Source organism: Trichosurus vulpecula, chromosome 7 (genome assembly GCF_011100635.1).
Source record: "Trichosurus vulpecula isolate mTriVul1 chromosome 7, mTriVul1.pri, whole genome shotgun sequence".
Classification (NCBI taxonomy): domain Eukaryota; kingdom Metazoa; phylum Chordata; class Mammalia; order Diprotodontia; family Phalangeridae; genus Trichosurus; species Trichosurus vulpecula.
Window position 1 is genome coordinate 58,797,257 of NC_050579.1, and position 22,582 is coordinate 58,819,838.

Below are 22,582 nucleotides of genomic sequence, written 5' to 3' on the forward strand. Positions count from 1 at the left end.
CATCATTAAACCACCCCCAGGTCACTCATAACTCAATTCCTTTGATCCTGAGGATGCCAGCAAAGCTAGCCAATAGCAGTGAATCACTAAGACCAAAGAAAGAAGAGGGAGAAAAAAATGACTTGAAACACGTGAGAGAGGGATAGAAGAATGTAGCACAGACAGAAGGATGGTAGGATACCACTAATGATTACTGTAGGCATGGATTTGTGGGACCCCTACCCCTACATCAAACTGTATAAGGGAAAGAAGCAGGACCCACCTTGATAGTGAAACTCTTGGGATTGTCATAACCCATCCATTGGTTTCTTTTGTAGGCATAGGGAACCTCTTGAGGGGCATTCCACACTTTGGTGGCACCTCTCAGGAAGCCACAGACTTAGGACAGGAAATAACAAAATCTAGACGTCAGGAGAACTAGGTTCTAGACTTTATTGCTTTATAGTTGGAAGACCTTGAACAAGTCATTTCTCTCTAGGCCTCAGTTTCCTTATCTGTGAAATTCTAGGATTGTATTTGACAACCTCTTAGTCCCCTTCCAGCTGTTCTGGGGCAACACATTCTATACTCCAGAACAATCTTCTGCTCTGGCCGTTTCTTCCATCAAACCTGGCTACCATTTTCCTCTCCTGGGAGAATGCACTGCCCTCTAACTTACTTCGGTATTAGTCGGATCGAAGGGAAGCTGAACTAAATTTAGTCTCAACTAAATCCCCCTCCTTTGGTTTCAAACTGAATAACCTCTAAAAAGTTCACTAAACTCAAGCCTGCAGACCTGAGATCTAGTCGTGACTATGCCTTTAATGAGTTGTGTGACCTTAGGCAAGTTAACCTCATTGGGCCTCATTTTATGTATGTAAATGATACAATTTGCCTTGTGCTCATGGAAGGATCTAATATGGGAGGACAGGTATCACAGTGCTTGGGAAAGTGGAAATGGTGGGTACTGCTATCAACACAGGGATTGTTATATCCTCAGGAGACTGTAAACCCTTTGAGAGTAGAGATTCTTTGAGTCTTTTTGTGTTTGCATACTTATCAGTGCCTTGTACACACATTTTTGGTGCCTAATAAATTTGGTACTTACTAAAACTGTTAAATTGAATTGAACAGTCCCATCCCCACCCCTCTCTGTGCCCATATCCCCACATCCACCCAAAGCAGCAACTTGGCACTCTATGAGACAGAGTGGAGCCTCTCATACTCTGTTTTCCAAGCTGAGCAGATGTAGAGATCCCTGTGGATCCGCTGAGCCCCCTCTGGACCTTACCTCAAAGTAGGCAAGGGTCCCAGCCTCCTGGGTGTAGGGTCCACCAGTACCAGGGCCAGAGGTGGGAGCATCCAGGCCGTGGTTGGAGGGGTTGGTGAGGGTGAAGGTCCGGACATAAGCACAAAACCCAATCACCAGCTTCTCAGCAGGAGCTCCATTGTTCTTCCAGTAGTTCATGACATAGTCCTCAGGCACAAAGGAGGGGAAGCAGTTAGAAAGCTATCCAGCTGGGACAGCTATAGGTATGTGCCCTGTAGCTTGTGGGGGTAATCCATCCTGTCTGTACTTCACGCTAATACTGTTATCTCTGGACGCAGGTCCTGGCCAGCCCATAGACACAAGATAGTCTGGCAGAAAAGGAAAGAGGGAAGCAAGAAGCTTCTATTTGGAGCAGGTGGACAGGCTTCCTAAGTAAAGAGGACCACCGCACTGGCCTTCCAATTTTGTACTAGTCAGTCAGTCAATAGGCACCTATTAAGTGCCTACTATGTGCCAGCGCTAAAAATACAAAGAAAGGCAGCCCTTGAGAAGTTCACAGTCTAGTGGAGGAGCTCAAAATGTAGACTGGAAGCTTCCTGAGGGCAAGAAGCCATTTCTTCTTTATCTCTATAGCCTTCTTAGCACCTAGCCCAGAAGAGGTAAGGATGAGGTACTTAACAGAAAGACTTATTAGGAGAATGACTTTGGAAAACAAATGTTCTCAATTTGTTGTTTTCCCTCTAATCTTAACAATTAAAGTACAACTGAGGCCTCAAATGGAGCCATTTCTTTTCTCTTTTGGTGTTTAATAGATTATACAAATTACTCTCCATTGTCTGTATATTTGTTATCCACTTTTGTTATTATCCAGTTTTAAAATTCTGAGCTGGCTTTCATGTCCAGTCATCACATTTCTGACTGACCTCAGATAGAAGTCTAAAAGGTTTCCCTTCTTGGGGAAACCTCTCCTCCCCTCCTCTCCCCTTCCCTCTCCCCTCCCCTCCCTTCCCCTCTTCTCCTCTCCTCTCTCCAAAAGCTCACGGTGGATATCATGTCCAAGCCCTCATGACAGAGCTTTCCTTACCACATTAAAGTAGATGTAGTCACCCTGGTCACTGGGTCCAGCAAAGCCGTCCCAGGAGCCCCTCAGGTCATAAGCCATCACATTGATAAGATCCATGTATCTTAGAGTGAGGAAGAAAGGAGAGAAGTGACCCAAGGAAGATCGGGCTCATGGTCTTCACTCCACTCCCTCTGTGGATTGTACTCCCCTCCCCTTACGGTCTGTATTCCCTGGGCCTTGACCATCATGAGGTCTTTTCCCCTCTATACCATTCACCTCAGGCTCTCTCGACCAGCTCAATCCCTACTCACTGGGTTGCTTTGTCATTTTTTGGCTTCTATAAAGGATGCACAATGACTACACCAAGGTAAAGGGAAGAACACCTGTACAAAACCATCAAAAATGAATGTTACAAAATGATGAAGAGCTTTGGAGCTTAGCTCTGAAGAAGAGATGGGAAAAGATATTTCTACTCCACCTCTTTGCAGAGGGAATGCAGGGGTATGGTATAGTGCATGTATTTTTACTTTTTTAATAGATGGATCAGTTTTGCTGATTTCTCCTTTTTGGTTTTCTTTTTTTCCCTTCTTCAAAAATAGCATTTGTTATACAAGGTAGGACAGCAAAGTGGTGCAGTGGATAGCGTGCCAGCCCTGGACTCCATAAGATCTGAATCCAAATTCAGCCACGGATGCTTATTAGCTGTGTGACCCTGGGCAAGTCACTTTACCCTGTTTGCCTCAGTTTCCTCATCTGTAAAATGAGCTGGAAAAGGAAATGGCAAACCACTCCAGTATCTTTGTCAAGAAAACCCCAAATGGGGTCTTGAAGAGTGGCAACTGAAAATGATTGAACTCATTGAATCTTATATATGCCTGGCATATGGTAGAGAATGAATAGTTTTGGTGATTGTTGAATCAGTGGCTATGGCCATTCCCATTGGTACTGCCCAGTGCACCCTCAGTCCCAATACTTCCTTCTCCCACACCTGCAATTTCCATGGTTTCCTGATGCCAAATGACTCTGGGTATCTTTTGATTTGGAGTTCGCAATTGTTTTTTTAGGATACCACCTTTTCATTTCACCCATCAATCAACTAACACTTATTAAGTGCCTACTATGGGCCAGAACACAAATACAAATGCTCTGAGTATACAAAGACAAAGAGTGAAACAATCTCTAATCTCAAAATAATCTCATGAAAATGTGAGTAGAGTGAAGGACCTTTAAGGATTTAGGTCGATGCTTAATAGGGCAGAGATCCCAGGTGCAGATCTAAGCTTCTGAAGGGCTTTTCCCTCTAAAGGATGTCTAGATGCAGTATTACACAATTAACTGCTTCAACAGCTTCCTCCTCTAAGAATCCTTTCCTCCTCCCCATAGTTGTTAGCACTCTCTCTTCAATTTATCTTGAATTAACTTATCTGTTTTCCTATAGTATCCCCTAGTAAAACCAAGCTCCTTGAGGACAGGAACTATTTTTTTTTTGGTGTGTGTTTGTACTTCTATAGCTTACCACCTTGCCTCATAACTAATAACTCTGTGAATTTTAATTGAACCCTGAGATCCACACTAAAGTGGCCAACAGTGGCCACAACAGTAGCCAACTTTTGCTCTTCATGATATTATCAGCTTTGTTCCTGTCCATGAACGAATGACTGAACTAATTAATTAATGAAAAAGCATTTATTAGGTACCTCCTAGGTTCCAAGAGCTGGGGATACAAATGGAAAAAAAAGCCAGACATGACTACAGTGATGGAAATGGAAGGAACAACCACACACAAACAAAGTGAGTGTTGGAAAGTTATAAAGAACAAGAATAACTTGAAGAATGAGATAAGAGACCACACTCACCCCACCCCAGCCCTTTACAGAGGTAAAAGGTCTACACGTATTTTCCAGACTTTTCCCAATGTATTTATTGGTCAGACTTTTTTCTCTTCTTTTTCTTTCTTATTTTGTCCTTAAAAATACTCTTTGGTATATAGTATGACTCTAGGAGGGGAGTTTCAAGTCAGGTAACCCTTCCATTCTTTGCCCCATCATTGGTTATCACCACCACCACTGCCTCTAAGAATCAGGTTTGTCACCCTTTGGGGAGACTCCCTATTCCCATGAACAATGATCCTGGGACCTCTTCAGGGTGGTAAGACTGGAAGAAAGGGTCAGGTCAGAATCCTCTCTAAGTCAAATACTGACACCCCCTTCTAGTTTCCTTATCTGCTCCAGGATGTTTGCAAGGTAAATGCCTCCTCCCTCCCTTCAGAAGCAGGTGTGAGGGAGGGATAGTTCTATAGAGTTCAGAGTCTAGGGCCCAAGGAACAGACCCCAAAGAATTCTTGAGATGCATTGAGCTGATCACTGGTTTCTGTGTGGCCTTTAGGAAGCAAATTAGTATGTTAGTTCTCTCTTTCTCGAGTCCACCCCTAAGCCTTGGGTGGAAGAAAGCAAAAGACTTTCTGTAGTCAGTGATAGATATACCTGGCAAATGTCTCCTAGTCCTGCAGGACGAGGTTTCAGAAAGCAGGGGTGAAAGTGGAAGGTTGGGTGGGATAATGAGAAAAGTACAATTTGGTCTCAAATTAGGAGGTGGAGTGACTTGAGCCCCATCAGATTTGGGACTGTCTGAATGTGAAGACAGAATGCTATTGTAAGGGTAAATTGGCAGCACTCAATTTTCTTAGGTAGAATCATTTATATTTTATTCTATTCAGCAGTTTGAGAATGAAGTGAGGCTGTCTGGTGGAGTGGGTAGGGAGGCAAGGATACGCACAGCCTTAGGGCATCTATATCTGTGAGCATTGCTAAGATGGCGGAATGTCCCTATGTTCGGTTTGTACTTCAACCTGTGAATTAAAAGAGAAGAAAATAGTCAAAACCAAGACCCTCTGCTCTTGAAACAAGGACACGACCTATTAGAATCTGAGGAATAGTTCATCAAGTCCTTCTGTCAGAGGGCTCTGGTTTTGTTTTTGTTTAGTTTTGTTTGTCTTTGTCTGTTTATTTATTTGCCAAGCCTCAGAGAATCAGAGATCACAAGAGCGTCTAGAAAAACTTCCCTGGGACAGAGATGAGAAGTAATGGAATGAATGTCTGTATAACAATGCAAATGTTGTTGTTTTCAGTCATGTCTGACTCTTCATGACCCCATTTGGAGTTTTCTTGGTAAACATACTGAAGCAGTTTGCCATTTCATTCTCTAGCTCATTTTACAAATGAAGAAACTGAGGCAAACAGAGTCAAGTGACTTGCCCAGGGCCATACAGCTAGGAAGTATCTGAGGCTAGATTTGAACTCATGAAGATGAGTCTTCCCAACTCTGGTCTTGGCACTCTATGTACTATTGCGCCACCTAGAAGCCCAACAATGCAAATACCCAAATGTATTTGTATATCGTTTCTCTAATCTTGTACTATCGTAGAATGTCAGAACTCAGAATGATCTTTGAAGGTATCGAGTCTAACTCCCTCATTTTTACGTAAATGAACTGAGAGACATGACTTGACCAAAGTTACACAGCTAGTATTCAACAAAGTTGGAATTTGAATTTAGGTCTTCTGACTTGAAGTCCAGAGCCCTTCCCACTTCCCATAACTACCTCTGATGGGCAACTATTCCTTCTGGCTTCCAATACCTTTATTGGCAGAGTCCAGTGTCTTCTTGATTGCCTGGAGGAGTGGGAATCGACCCTTTTTGCAGAATTCACCAGTAAAGTCATCCAGGTCAATGGACCAAATCATGGCCCCTCCCAATCCTGAGTTCTTCAAATACTGGGCCTGAAGGAAATATACAGGAATGTGGGTAGGGAGGCTGAAAAGAGTACCTTGTGGTCCTCCTAGGTCTCTGGGAATGACTCCAAAGCAGACTCTGGTCCAGATGAGGGAATGGGTTAATAATTTACCAGCAAACATTTAGATTAGACAGAGAAAAGGACTTCCTGGTATGAAGGGACAGTTGAGAGAGCCCACAGACCCTACATCCTTGGAGGACAGGGTAGATGCCTTAATTTCTTTCCCCCATTTCCTCCCCTACACAACAATGCTCCATGGAATAATTGAGCAGATGCTGACATCAGGATCCCAGGGGGTTTGAAAGTGCTTAGGACTCTAGGACCATGGACCATAAAGGGAATTGCTTCAGTTACGGTGGCCTTGGAGATGGCCAGATGGGCGATGCTAACTGTGAGGAGCAAAAGTAGAATAGAAGGGAATGGAAACAAGAGAGATGCTCCCAGCAACCCCTGCCCAGAACAGGGGCAAATAACTGGTGGTCCTAGTAGTGCTCCAGAGAAGACTCTGAGATTAAAAGGGAGAGAACTTCATTGCTCACTGCCATCATCACTACTCTTCTCTCTTGTTCTCTGTTTCTCTCTTTTACTATCTTTCTTCTTTCCTTCCACTTTTTCTTCCTTCTTTTCCTTTTCCCTTCCTTTTTGCTTCCCTTCTTTCCTCTTTTCCTTCATTACTTCTTTACTTCCTTTCTGCTTTCCTTCCCTCTTTGTTTCATCTGTCCTCTCCTTCTTTCCCTCCTTTTGTCCCTTCCTTCCTTGCTTCCTTCTTTGCTTCCTTTCTGCTTTCTTCTCCTTCCTTTCTTGCTTCCTTCCTTGTTTTGCTCCTTTCTTCCTTCCTTCCCTCCCTTCTTCCTTCCTTTTTTTTTTCTTCCTTCTTTGCTTCTTTCCCTCCCTCCTTCCTTCCCTCCTTTTCCTTTTTCTTTTCTTCCTTTTTTGCTTCTTTCCTTCCTTCATTCCTTCTTTCCTTTCTTTCTTCCTTGCTTCTTTGCTCCTTTCCATCTTTTTTCCTTCCTTTGCTTCCTTTCTGCTGCCCTTCCTTCTTTCCTTTTTTCATTCTTTCTTTCCTACTTTCTTGCTCCCTTACTCTGCTCTTCTCTTTCTTCTCCCTCCCCCTACCCTTTCAATCTTCTATGCCTCAGGTCCTCAGAGGCCTTATTAAGATTCACTATTGACTCCAGCCTAAAGAAGTCCCTGGAACTTCATCCTAGAGCCACCCTGGGGGCTTCTATGCCCCCTTTCTTTGTGTCCTGAGTTTGGCTAGGGCTCTCTCATTGTCTCAATCACCTTGGTACTTACCTTGATATCCACACTCTCCACATCATCATAGCCAACCCACTGATTGCCCTTGACTGCATAGGGGACCTGTTGTTCTGGGATTTTTTTGACTGTGGCACCTTGTAGGAACTGGCATACCTAAGAGAATGAAGAAGAGGTAGGGAGAGGGTGGAGAAAGCAGTTAGCCCTGGAGTCTTCTAAGGCAGGGATGCTTAGCCTGGTATCCACAATCACTGCGGATTTCTGGGGAATCTATGGATTTGTTTTGTTTTAATATTTTGATAATTGGTTTCCTTTGCAATCTGATGTATTTCGTTTTACAAGTTTATATTATTGTTTTGAGAAGGAACCTCGAGGCTTAACCAGACTCCCAAAGGGCCCATGACAAAAAAAGGTTAAGGAACTCTGCTCTGAAACATTGTCCTAAACTAAGCAAGGACACCTGGCTATAGAATTCTCAAGTGGCCACCTGAAGTCGGCTACCAAAGGAGATTCCTTCCAAGACTACCCATTCTATTTTTGGATGGGCTCTCACTGTTAAGTTTTCCCTTATAGCCACTGAAATCTGAATCAACAGCTTCTACCCATTTCTGATAGTTCAGCCCTCTGGGTCTGAATAGAATCGGTCATGTTGTGTCTTCCCAACCATGCCATAAGGCCAGAGAAAGCCTTATTCATCCTTGTGGCACCTACCATGCCTTACACATAGTAGGTTTTCAATGTTTATTCAGTGATTGATTCACTGACTTCCAGAGTCATCTCCACTTTTTCTGCATGCATTCTGGGAAAGACTGAAAGGTAGCAAGGGACTCCCTCCTCCCATTCCCATCCACAGACCAGCACAGATTACCAGCGACCTGAGTCTTGGAGCCTTCTGAGCAAGTATACTGGCTTCCTGGAGATTCATTTCCTCTCTCTACTCTGTGCTGGGCATCCCACGTGACGGTAATGTGTGGCAGAAAGTCTAGTGCAGGTAAAAATTCTTGGGTACCTCATAGTAGGCCAAGAAGCCTGCTTCTGCAGTGAATTGGCCAGGAGTGCCAGCAGCGTTGGCAGGGGCCCCCACACCTGAGTTAGACGCAGGTGTGGAGAGGGTGAAGGAGCGGCCATACATAGGGATACCCATGATTATCTTCTCCCCTGGCATGCCTTGAGTCTTCCAGTAGTTCACAGCATATTCCTGGGGAGGGAAGGCAAACTGAGATTGAACTGAGGCCTGAGTGTGGAGAGAAATGAAGGGACCTAGTACGTCTCTGCCTCCACCCCTGACTCACTGGGATCCAACACATCTCTCTCTTTCTGTTCTAAATTCATCTTCTAAGGCATGGAGACACAGTTTTATTTGGGGAGTGCTTTGATCCCTGGCAATAAGTTGATCATTGTCCTTCACATATGATTCTCTGGCCCTAAAGAAGCTAGGATATTATTTTTAAAATAAATGAATGAATGAATTTTAAAACATAAAAAAAAAACTAGGCAAGAAATGTAAGAAGAAATTAGAAAGCCAGACATGTAGGTCTTTGTCACCAAGGCTGCCAATTTCATTCTATCTTCTTTGTGTTGACTGCTTATGGCATTTGCCTTGGGGATAGGGATGGAACAGAACTAGTCATTTTCTGATCTCCAAAAAGAGTCACCCACTTTAACAGATAAGCATAGAAGAGAGACTAGTTTTGGAACTTTTTTTCCTCTTTGGGCTACAATGGAGGCCAGAAAGAAATTGTGAGATGGGATCTGTTCTCCTTATTCCCAGCTCCTCACACACGGTGAGTGCTCGTCAAATTCTGGTTGAATGAATTATGGGAACTGATCAGAGAAGTGGGAGGGTAGGTACCTGATGCGGAGAGTCCCCTACAGTGGAAAACACTCTGAATCATAAGACTCAGAACTGGGAAAGGCCCTTGGGCGTTACCTACTTTGGTGATTTTTTTCAGATGTAAATGAACACACGGTGAGCCCAAGTGGCCTGAGTAAAAAACCAGAGCCAAGTTCTAAACCCGGATCCCACAATTACAAATCCAGTGCGCCTTGTACTGCATCAAACTGAGACCAGACAGAAACATAGTGGGAGCAAGGAAGACATAAATCAATCATGGCACCGTTTCTCAAGCTGACAAGCCAAATGAAGAAAGATGTGAAGGCCTGGAAAATTTTTCAGAAAAAAAAACAAACATTCGCCCTCCCCCAAAATAAATTTCCAGGAAAATAAAAATTGCATATTCTGAAAAGAGCAACGTTAAGGTGGGGTGAGGTTAAGGTTAAAAGTCATGGGGTTTTTCCCAGCCTTTGTCTGCACCACCTCTCCCAGACCTTTATATGTCTATACGTCTACCTTGGATAAATCGATCTCCTCACTGTCAAGTGTAGATATCCCTCTTCTGCCTATGTTAAAGGGTTATCATTTGGATCAAATCAGATAAAAGATGCCCACTTCTTTTGTCAACATGATGATGTAAAAGATGCTCATTTAGTAGGGGTGGGGTTCAGGATGGACTGGGGTTAGGCATGATTGTTACTTAGTAGAGATGGGTCAGGATGGGATGTTCAAACTGGGAGATGAAGAACGAGCCAGCACATACTTTGCCATTTGGTGAAGATGATGGCTAGTTTTGCCATAGGCCCCATTGTGAAGAGGCAGTTAGGTGGTGTAGTGAATGGAACGGTGGGCCCGGAGTCAGGAAGACCTGAGTCCAAATCCTGTCTGGCCTAGCTGTGTGACCATCTGCCTCGTGGGGATAATAACAGCACCTACATTCCAGGGTGGTTGTAAGGACCAAGTAAGATGATATTTTTAAAGTACATGTTAGCACATGTTAGACATTTAATATATGTTTGTTTCCTTCTTTTCTGAGATAAGGAGCTCATGAGTCTTGACTGGCCAGCATCTTCTATGTCTCTACAGTTGCAGTTTTATTGGTTCCCTATTCAAAGCATATATGTGTGTGTGTATGTAGATATACATATATATAATATGTATGTATATATGTGTGTATGTATGCATACATAATATGTATATATACATACACACATATATAAACATATATGTATGTGTGTATATCTATATCTGATATACAAATGGTATATTTATAAATAATATTTCTCACTTGAAGAGTAAAACATGAGGACTGTGAACTTTTATATATTATATATGAATGCTCTGTCATGTCCAATTCCTTGTGACCCCATTTGGGATTTTCTTGGCAAAGATACTAGAAGGGTTTGCCATTTCTTTCTCCAGCTCATTTGATAGATAAGGAAACCAAGGCAAGCAGGGTTAAGTGACTTGCCCAGGGTCACATAGCTAGTAAGTGTCTGAGGACAGATTTGAACTCAGGAAGATGAGTCTTCCTGACTCCAGGCCCAGCACTTTATTCACTATGGTGCCACCTAACTGCTCCATATATAAATGATATATTTATAAATCCTATTTCTCACTTGAAGGGGAAATTAAGAGGAAGATTATGAACTTTTATATATCATATTTAAATGATATATTTATGAATCATATCACTGTACTAGAGCTCACAATGCATATTGTATAGAGATTAATTAGGACTGTGCTTTAAAAAAAGCCCCTCTCCTTTGGCCATCCATCTCAGCTCTTCAGTCCTACCACATTATAGTAAGCGCTGCTCCTCTGGTCCTGCTTCCCTTTCCTCAGAGGGCTGTTGTGGCCAGTAACCAAGGGATTATCCCAAGATCCATGGAAGTCAAAGGACAGGAGGTTGACGAAATCCACATCACTAGAGAATCCAGAGGGCAAAGGAAGTGAAAAAAGCTCTTTTTTTTCCTGAAAATCCATAAGAAGCTATAAGCGATCATGAATATTAAGCTTAAGGTATAGCATGAAGGATTAAGGCTTGATAGAAGGAAAAACTTCCTGAGTGTGACGAGTTCAGGGTCTGGACAGGTGATTAAAGAAGGCCTTCTAGAAAAACCTTTAAAAACAAGAAGTATCCTCCTCTTCCTCAAATCCCACAGCCAGCAGATCATTTGTCCAAACTGGATTAAAGGCAGAGGAGTAGATCAGTTGACTCCAGTTATGCTCACCTTGCTAAATCCTTAATCTCATAGCTGTTATCGATCTTCTGCCTTCCTGAGGCCACCGCCACAGACAAGAGAAGCTTCTCCTTCCCAGACTTTTTGGCCTCTTCCTGAAAAGCAATAGCTAGCTCCTATGGGACATAAGAAGAGAGATGCCTAAGTGTTAGAATTTGAGAACAAGACTCTAGCCTGGGGCTTTGGAAATACCACAAAGCAATTATTCTCCTTTCCTGAGAAAGCCTTAGAAATCCAGGAATCTTTTGATTAGGAAAGGACAGAAGCCCAGATGCCACCCATGTGGGCCACCCATCCTTGTCCTCCTGAGGCCCCTCAAGAATCAGAACAGAGTCTGCCCCAAGCTTCTTATGCCCCACATGATTCATAACAACCTCTCCTTAGCCCTCAAGGACTTAGACTATACCCCTATTGTTCTGGGAGCTGGCCAAAGAGAAGATCTGATCTGCTCTGTCATACTAAGAGGGAGAGGCCTGGGTTTTCCCCAATAGACCTTAGAGATGCCAGCAGCTGAGGATCAAGGCTCCTCCTTTTTGTAATACCCAGCATGAGACTCTACACCCAATATGGGGAATGGACCAACTACTCCATGGGACTTGGCCATACGTGAATCAGAGAAGCAAAAAAAGGCTTTTCATTCAGCTCAGGGAAGATCCAGTCTATGTCCAGCCCATTGAAGTCATTGTGCCTCAGGAATGGGATCACAGAGTTGATAAATGTTGATCGTGATTCAGAAGAATCCACCATGGGATGGAACCTGGTAGAAACAAGTCTGCTATCTTTTGGAAAGAACTGGTAAGAGGCCAGCATAACATGTTACCCCAGAGCCCAAGGAAGTTCATTCCCAACTGCAGTCTCATTTCTACTGTCTAAAGAGGACCTCCAGAAACCATGGCTCAGCAGAGCACAAACCCCGTAGGCCTGAGCTCCATGGGCTCATGGATCACCATCTTCACTCCAACAATTTTCTGTGCCTCGCTCCTCTCCCACATCTTCTCCAAGAACTATAATCAACTCAATACCAACATTGCCTCTGTAAAAGGCATGTCAAGGGACTGACTATTGTATCCCTATGATTTCCTAGAGTCTAAATCAAAACAGGTTTCCCTGAACACCACTCCCCTCTGTGTGCAATCTCCACTGATTAGAATGTAAGTTCCTTGAGGGCAGGGACAATTTAACTTTTTATTGACATCTTAGCACAGTTCTTGGCACACAGTAAATGTTTAATAAGTGCTTTTAATTCACTCATTTATCCTTTGACTTGCAACCTCCTCCACCCTTTGATAAGAAGACCTGGATTCAAATCTCCCCTCTGACACATCCTAACTGGGGAACCATAGTTCTCACTTAACCTCCCCCAGCCTCAGTTTCCTCATCTGTAAAATGCAGACAATTTTTGTAATATTTTCCGCATATGGTTGTTATGAAACAATGTATGTAAAATGCTTTATAAACCTTAAAATTTATAATATAAATGTCAACTACTGTTCAGAAAACCCTGAGGATACAGAATTGGATTGACCGAGAGCACATCTACCCCTCCCCAGGAGAATATATATATATATATATATATATATATAAAATTCACTAGAATATAATCTCCCTGAGGGCAGGCACTATTTTTACTTTTTCTTTGTACCCCCAGCGATTAGCACAATACTTGGCATATAGTACTGGCTTAATAAACATTTATTGACCACTTGAAATAAATAATAGAAGCTATGTGCTTACCCTTTGGAACCAAATACGGAACCTCCAATGGACAGCAGAGTTTTCAGGTTGGGATTTCTGCAATGGAAGGAAATTGAGCTTGATTCACTGAGGACTTCATTACCATCTTGTTATGGTACCCCACATCGCCATACTTAGAAACACTTCTTTGAATTTAGACATTATGTTTCTAGAAAATCCTCATTAAGATGCAATTTTTCTAATTAATATTGACTCTTGGAGGATCCATTGGCTCTTTCTGCATTTTGAACAACCAAATAACTCTTTGCTTAGTTCCATAATTGAAAGTTACTCCTTGCTAAGATGGTATCTGCCAGATGTACTGAGCTGGGGCTAGTTTGTTAACAGCCCAAACTGTCATGGTCACAGCAACCAAATGAGACACAAATTTCTTTAGGGCTGCCTGTGTCTTTTCAGTAATCTTTTTAATAACTTCTCATAATGACTTAGGAGAAGAAGCATTAACTCCTCATCATCCTCTGTCATATAGCGGGCATTAGACACCCAAATGTGGTTTTGATGGACTAGAACGAAGGACAAGTAGATTTTGATGGAGAAGAGGTGGGAAAAGGCACATGAGGTGCTGAATGGGAGAGGGCAGTCCTGGCTAGAATCAGAGTTGGGTGTGTGTGTGTGTGTGTGTGTGTGTGTGTGTGTGTGTGTGTGTGTATTTTGAGCAGCCAGGGTCAGTATAAGGACACTAAGCACAGGACTTGGGAAGAGAGGTAAAGGAAAATAGTAGATGATGGAGATGACCACTTACTACACAATTTTGCCCAAACCAGGCCACTCAAGAGGAATAAGAGAGAGAAGTCATCCTCATCTTTTCTGCTCTACTCCCCACTCCCCACCCCCGCCCCTGCATGAAAGGGGGATCCTACTATCAAGGCTCTCCCATTTTCCTCCCATCCTGCTTTAGATGAGCAAACAAGGATCTAGACCAACCCAAGATGGGTATTCCTGATCCAATGGCTTTAGATACCCACCCCACACCCCATTCATGCTCATCCTTATCCCACTGGCCTTTTCTTGAGATCATTGAAGGAGTGATATTGGGTGACATCATTCCACTCGTTAGGGGTGATCTTGTTGTTGTTGATATTGGCAAAAGAATAGATAAGATGGGTACATAGATGTGGGTCGATGGTTTCAGGAACAAAATATCCCAGCCCAGGTCGGTACTGGGACCAGTTGGTGAAGTAGCAAATTAATTTGTAGGCAGAGCCTGTAAAGGGGAAAGGAGAGAGTTCATGGCACCAATTGTAGGACCTGATCAACTGCTAGAGTCTTTCTTAGACAAATGACAAAGTCTCCAAGTTGAAGGAACCTCAGAGATCATTCAGTCCAACCCACATCTTAATAGGATCCTCCTCTACCACATTCCAGACAAGTGATGAATCTGTCTCTACTTGGAGAGCTTCAATAGAATGAGGAACTCATTACCTCCTGAGGCAGCTCAGTTCACTCCCAGACGGCTCCTATTACTAGGAAACGTTTGCTCACATCAAGCCTAGTCACTCCTCCCTCCTACCCCATTTTTCTTAGTTCTGCTCTTTGGTACCAAGCAGAACAGGTGGAATACTTCTTCTAATGGCCAGACCTTTAAGTACTTGAAAACAACTGTCACATCCCCATTGCCTTCACTTTTCTAGGCTAAACATCCCCTGTTATTTCAACCATTCCTCTTTTTGGCGTGGTTTCTAGTCCCTCCCATGCTCTCCATCCTAGTCACCCTAGTCTGAAGAGGCTCTATCTTGTCTAAGTTTTTTCCTTTGCCCAGTAAGGAAGGGAGCACAGTACTCTAGTTTTGGCCTGAGTTGAGAAGACAGGATTATAACAACCTTGGTCCTGGACACCATGCTCTTATTCATTCAGCCTAAGATACCTTTAAATTTTTGACTACTTATATCATGGTGTTGAGAATTAGTGTTCCATACTGTCTAGAGAACAAGCTTCAAAGCCAGGAAGAACTGGGTTTGAGTCTTAGCTCTGACACATCTGACTTCCTTTCTCAAGATAGTGGCAGAGCTAGAGACAGAGAAGCTCACCAACACAAAGAAACACAGATACAGCTAGAATTCATTATAAATACTCCAAGAATGTTTGCTGGATGAATAGGGGTGACAGCCAATACAGAGACAGACATTGATGAAGAAATACAGAGAGAGAAAGAGAGAGAGAGAGAGAGAGAAGCACAGGAGTGGAGACATATAGAAAGAAAGAGAGAAGTACAGAGAGGCCAAGGGGAAGAGGCACAAAAAGGTTCATCACCACCATCATCATCATCACCACAACCATCATTTTCACCATCACCATCATCATCAATGTTATCATCACCACCACCACCATCATCATCATCATCACCACCACCATCACTACCATCATTACCACCATCATCATCACCATCATCACCACCACTACCACTATCACCATCATCATCATCATTACCACCATCATCATCACCAACATCATCATTGCCACCATCATCATCATTGTCACCATCATCATCATCATAACTAGTATTTATATACTGCTTTGTGGTTTGCAAAGTGGTTTACGTATGTTATCTTATTTTATCTTTTCAGCAACTCAATAAGGTAGGTGTTATCATAATCCTTATGGTATAGTTGAAGAAACTGAGGCTAGGAGAACTTAAATGAAAAGCACAAATAGCAGAATTTGAACTTTGGTCTTCCTCACACCAAGTTCATCTCTCTACCCATTATGCCAGACCCAGAAAGCCAGAGCAAGATATGTAACAGAATCACTACTTACCACCTTGAAGTAGCATCAAAGTCACGAAACCTGCAGAAGGAAAGACCAAAAAGGAGATGTTTATAAGTCCAGAGATGAACTATCCATCCATGGTATGACCCACCACTAGGACAAGACCTCCCAATATACTCAGTTCCAGTCATTCTCAGCTCCTCTGAGGACTTTCTGACTCCAGAAAAGAGCACCCTGGGCCACTGCAACCTTGGAATCACTCATTAAGTCCTAACCAAGGATGGTGTTCTCATTTAGGGGCAAATGGAGCATCTCCTCCCTGGGGCTAGACTATGACATCATCTCTATTTGCTTCATATTTCCTGAGGGCTGATAGAGCAGCAGAAGTCTAAGTACCTCATAATGTCTATTGCAGAGTCTGATCTTCTGCAAATGAGTTCAGATTGCTTGTGGAGGTGGGGAAGAAATTGTCTAGCCTAAAATATCCATTGGCATATGAGGAAATGGAAGCAGGCCAGGAAGAGAGAAGGAACAGTTTTTTTCTTTCTAATTACTGGGGAATCAAGCTCCTTCCTTGAACTCTGTACCTGGGAGAATAGTGGGAAGAGGGAACCAGTACCATTTATTGTTTGGACAATGGATGCTATTCATCTCTTCCAGTCTGACTAACACCTAATCATCCTGGGAAAGGATAATTCCCATGCTCAGGGAGCTGGCCATGGGAACCTTCCCACTCATGGAGAAAGGTCTGGCTTCTACTCCTGCATTAGCCTGAGTATTTTATGTAAAACGCAAAAACCCCACATTTATTAAATGCCTGCTACATATCAGGGTAGATATGGTCTCTGAACTTGTCTGAAAGGGTGATGTTATCAAAGTGGAGAGTAGAGAGAACAGTTGAAGAAGGCAGAGACAGATCTCAAAAGAACATACATCACATGTTAAGGAGTTGAAAAAAGAGGCCAAAGAATTGGCAAAGGACATAGAGGAGAGGCTAGAGAGATAGGAGGTCAGTTAGGAGAGTGGCATTTCTAAAGTCAGGGAGAAGACAATGTCTAGAAGAAGAGAATGGTCAATGGCTACAAAAAACGGCTAAAGCCAGAATTAAATCAAAGAAAACAAAACCCACTAGGTTTGATGATTAGAAAATCACTGGGGATTTTTGAAAGACTGATTTCAGTAAAGTAGTGGCAATGTAAATTACATTATAAGGATCCAGGAGTCGGGGTTTATTGGACACATGATTGAATGAAGTAGAAGTTAGCTGGTGCAGACTATTTCCCCAAGAAATTTTAAGTAAGAGGGAAAAGAAGGATGGCATAGTAATAGCTCAAGGAGATACAAGGAGAAAGGGAAAGGTCGTTCCCCAAATGGCTGCCTCCCTAGCTCCTACTTCGCTAATGAGCCTGGGTTGGATGCTTTAGAGGCCATAGAGGTACTAGGCCCCTCTGTGGGCATGAGGATAGCTATGTAATTACAAACTGCAAGGGGAGAGAGAGTGGAAGTTAAGGACTGGCAGCACCGCCTCTGCCAAGCTGACTTCTCATTTCCTTTACTCACTCCCCTTAGCTGTGAATGAGAATGTGGGTTCCCTGTCACTTTAGGCCCCTATATTTCAGGTCCTAATGCTAACACTTTATCATGAAAAAAACCCAACAAGCTAAACAACAAACCGATTACACGCTAGCGATGCACCAGTTACATGCTAACACTTTGTTGTGAAAAACAAGGACACTCACAACACACCACAGCATGCCAATTGTATGTGAGCAACTCACACATTACTTTATCATGAAAAACCAACACCGCTGCTCTTGCTGCCGCTGCTGCTGCTACTGCTAGCACTACTGCTGCTACTACTACCACTGCTGCTGCTGCTACTACTACTGGGGCTGCTGCTGCAAGATTTCCAGTGCAAGGAGGGGGGCGGGGGGGGGGGCACCCACGAAGGCACCTTTGGAGAGCTCTGATTTTTAGGATGTTTTTGTTTTTGTGGGTTTTTTCTCCTAATAAGCATAAATTGACCAATATTCAACTTCTACTCATTACTCCTAGTTCTGCCTTCTGAAAGTTACAAAAAGTCCTATAGGAATTGGTGAAGTTGCTGAGTAAGGCAGGACCACGCCTAAGGTATGGGTGGGTAGGGTAGGCAACTAATTTCTGCAGGACCTCTGTCTAAATAAACAATTTTATTAAAAATGTATTATAGATAAATAGGATCATGCATAGTAGCAGTTTTATCAATAAAGATTTAGAATAGGGGCGGCTAGGTGGCACAGTGAGGAGAGCACAGGCCCTGGAGTGAGGAGGACCTGAGTTCAAATTCAGTCTCAGACACTTGACACACTTACTAGCTGTGTGACCTTGGGCAAGTCACTTAACCCCAACTGCCCTGCCTTCTCCCCTCAAAAAAAATTTCGAATAATTAGTTTACAATATTCACGACTCTGATTTAAAACATTGAACTGTATAGAGCCAAATGACTATCTACATCTGGATCACTATTGTAGTCCAAGAGACCACTGGAATTAGAATTAGAAGCACTGATGGCTAAAGAGTTAATGTGCCACATGCCTCCTCCCTGCTATTCATAGCACTATTCTCAGGTATTCCAGGAGAACCTAGCTTACCTCATCCCTATACTGCCTCCAAGAGCAGCCGGGTAAAAGTGGGTGCCAGGCCTGGAGTCAGGAAGACTCAGCTTCCTGAGTTCAATCTGGCCTCAGTTTCTTCATCTGTATAATGATCTGGAAAAGGAAATGGTAAAACCACTCCCTGGTGGCAGAGTGGAAAAACAGGCTTTATTTAGAGGCAGAGGGCCTGGGTTCAGATCCCAGTTCAGTTAGTAGTCTCTGGACTTCCACTTCAAAGCTTTTTCTACTCTACCACATTATAAATATAAAAGGGACTGGAAAAACTATTTTGTATTTCTTTACAGAGGGCACTTTAATCCCTACCTAAGTCCACCCCGTGTTCTCTTTTTGGAGATCTTTTAAATAAATAAATAAAAAATAAATGAATGAATGAATAAATGAATAAATAAATAAATAAATAAAGCAGCCCAGGTCAGGGTAATTTGAATAATGTAATCTAGCTGCTGTGAAGAAAGATGATGAATGAAAACAAACAAACAAAAAATGTTGGGGAGAGAGTAAGAGGTGCCCTCCAAATCCCATAACTCAGTCTGCTGACATAAGCATATTGACATAAGCAATTATACATTGCTGACATAAGCAAAACAGCCATAAGCAGAAAGCAGAGTGTCCAGGCACTGGGAAAGAAAGGAAAATGGAACAGAATCAATATAAATCATCGTGTAGCTGAAAACGGAGTGTTACACAAAGAGTGTGTTCCTATAGATAAGTCAACAAGCATTAAGTGCTTACTTACTACATGCCACATACTGGGAATAAAAGTACAAGCACAAAAGAAAGAGAATCCCTCCCTTCAAGAAGTTTACATTCTAATTGGGGAAGATGACACCTGAAAGGAAGCTGAAAAGGGGGAGGAGAGGGAGAAGTACATCCACAGATGAGAGTGAGGAGAGTGTGGGGGGCGGGGTGTGGGGGGTGTAGGGGCTGAGGTTGCTGGGAGGCAGGAGAAAGTTCGGAGAGTCGAGAGTGGAACCTGTAGAACGATGAAGACGTGGTTAGTGTGGGTGCTTTCCTTAAAATGGAGGTTCTGAGGGACCCTTTGTAGACCTGTATATTAAAAAGAAGGTTTAAAAAGAAGAAAGTTCAGTACTACATTTTAAACTGAAAACACAGAGGCACACAGTGGTCTTAACATCGGCGCTCCGCCCCTCCCGCCAAAAAAAAAATATATAGCAGCCGCTGGAGAGTGGACTCATTTCCAGCCACAAGAAATGAGGTAAAACTTAAAAAAAAAAAAATAAGAGTTTTGGAAGAAAGAATTTGAAAGAAAATAAGTAGCTTAGAAGAAAAAGTAATAAACTTTATTTACATAATGGACTTTTTGAAAATTAGAAAAGACTAAACAGAGATCAGTGACTCTCTGGGATATAAAGAAATATCAGAACAAAATAAAAGTCTGGATAAACAGAAGAAAATTTAAGATATCTAATATTACAACCAACTGACTTAACAGTAGCAGACTGAATTTAAGAATCATTGGATTTAGTGAGAGCCATGATTTTTTTTTAAATGGATACTATATTTGAAGAAATTAGTAATGAGAGCAAAGTGAAGATTGAAAGAATCCACTGAATATCTCCTGAAAGAAATCTCCAAATTTAAAGTCCCAGAAATGCCACTCCAAAATCCAGAGTTTCCATGAAAAGGAAAAAATATTGCAAGCATCCAGAAAGGAGATATTTAAGTACCAGAGGATCATAGTCAGGATTCTATAAGACCTGGCAGAGATCTTGGAATACAGTATTTCCAAAGGCAAAAAATACAGGCTTAAAATCTAAAATAGGTTACCCATCACACTGACTACAATCCTACAGGGGAACAATAGACCTGCATTGAAATACAGAAATTTCTAACATTCTTAATGAAAAGATCAGAGAAAAGCAGAAACTTTGACACGTAATCATGAGTCAAGAAAAACCTAGAAAAACAGATTTATTTCGACAATTGGAAGGGCTAACATTTTACAGCCTAACATAATCTAGCCTCTGTGTGACTCTGGGTAAGTCACTTAATCACTGTTTGCCCCATTTTCCTCAACTATAAAATGAGAATGATAATAGCACTTGATTCACAGGGTTGTCGTGAGGATCAAATAAGACAATATTTGTAAAGTGCTTAGCACAGTTCCTGGTACACAGCAGATACTCAATAAATGCTTGTTTCCTTCCTTCCTAATAGGGAGAAAAGAAACAAATGTTTCTTCAAAACCTTTACGTCTTCAAAGGTTACTGAGTGAGTTAAATAAGAAAAAAAAGAGGACCTGGAGTAGATTGGTTTTGCTTTGCTGGTTTTAAGAAGAAAAAAAGAAGGTAGGGTAAAAAGAATACACTAGTGTAGAAAAGAAAGAGGAGGAAGAACTTGTGATTTCTCATAATTGGGGTGTGAATAGTTACCTTCCCTTTCCCCACCCCACAGGAATTTTGATGACATCATCCCCCAAGCACATAGTTAGAAATTACAAATAACCTTAAAGTCCTTTGCCTTGCACTCAGCACACAGAAGATGCCCAAGAATCATCAACTGAATGAATGGACTTGGTGGTTTGAAGAGGAAAGGTATACAAAGTAAATTCATATTCAGGATCCTGCCCACTGCTAGGGTTAAGTATGCTTCATCCAGCGTTAATAAATTAAGGAAATTCCACAGTATCTCCAGTCCCTACTATCAATGGAGATAGAAGAGAGGAGTGCAGAGATTCAAAGCAGGGCATCTTTGTTCCTTTTGTCTCAAGACAGATTCACAGAATGCTAAAGCTGGATGAGACCTTTGTGTTTATCTGCTTCAATTCTCTCATTTTAAAGATAAGGAAACCGAGACCTATAGACTTTCTGTGCTTCCCTTGTCCTATTTCTCATTCTCAATCTCTATGCACAGCCTGTATCTTGTGGCCCCCAACCAAAGTGGACCACAACTTTTCTTGGTAGCTCACTAAGGAGGCCAAGCCACTGGTCATTATCCACAGGGACTCAGACCACCACTGCTGTCTCTTTTGTAGAAAGAGACAAGAAACTCAGTTCTCTGAACAAACTTTCCAGACGTTGCTCGGTTACTCCCTAAAGAAAGCCCATCTAGCTTTATGATCCAACAATTTCACATTTAGTCCTATTAAATTTCCTATTATTAGATTTGGCTCAATGCTCTAGCCTGTCAAAATCTTTTGGTATTCCTGACTCTCTTTTCCCTAAACTAATGTGTTAGCTCTCCTTTCCAGTTTGGTATCATTTGCAAATTTGATAAGTATGGCATCTATACCCTTATCCAAGTTTCTGATTTTAAAAATATTTGATACCACATGGCCAAAGGCATATACACAGAGTACATAAGCTAAGCCTCTGAACCAGGTCTGAATCTACTTAATGACCGTGGACTAGTCCACATTCCTCCATTTTATCCCCAAGAAGAGCAGGAGAGATTTCAACTCCTTAGGCTTAATTTTCCTTATCTATAAAAAGGAAGCAACTGAACTAAATGATATGAAATGAAACTTCTGGCTCAATTATTCCACTAGTCTCTCTAGACTATTATGTTCATTTTTGAATCTCTCCACAGAGCATCCTCTCTCCCCACCATCTAATTCCTACTCCAACATAAATCTTCTGCCTGATGAGTCTGTTGGGTCCACACTCACCCCACCAGAGGAACTTCTGGCCCATGATGGCAATTCCCAGTTCACCAGCTTGCTTTGTCTTCTTCATGTTCTTGGGTCCTTCTATGTCCCAATTTTAAAAGCCTGACTTACAGGAAGGAGGCTGTATAATCCACCCATCAATCCCCTTGCCACTCCCTGATTTCATTTACCTTGCACAATTTTCTGGAAGTCAAGCAGACACTTAAACAATGCTTTCTCTCAACACATCACAAGTTTTCTTCTCTAAACATGTCACAGGGGTTTAGAGGGACAGCCCCATAAGGCTGACATACTCTTGCAACTCTGGCCTCCTCCCTGGTCCCACATGCTTTACTCTGAAGCCAAGATCCTGGGTTTTCCTGACATGCATTTGCAAATAGATGTTTCTATAAATTCATAAA

General features: G+C 42.3%; 1 protein-coding gene across 1 annotated transcript; it reads right to left on the minus strand.

The window, feature by feature from the left end:
* Nucleotides 1-5,925: 5,925 nt before the first annotated feature.
* On the minus strand, nt 5,926-22,248 carry CHI3L2 (chitinase 3 like 2). The gene is made up of 10 exons (XM_036767993.1): nt 22,182-22,248; nt 15,948-15,977; nt 14,196-14,397; nt 13,173-13,229; nt 12,045-12,195; nt 11,430-11,554; nt 10,993-11,122; nt 8,371-8,559; nt 7,401-7,517; nt 5,926-6,090 (listed from the first exon to the last, which is right to left on the minus strand). The coding sequence occupies exons 1-10, from the start codon at nt 22,246-22,248 to the stop codon at nt 5,926-5,928; spliced, it is 1,233 nt and encodes a 410-aa protein (XP_036623888.1).
* Between the last annotated feature and the right edge of the window lie 334 nt (nt 22,249-22,582).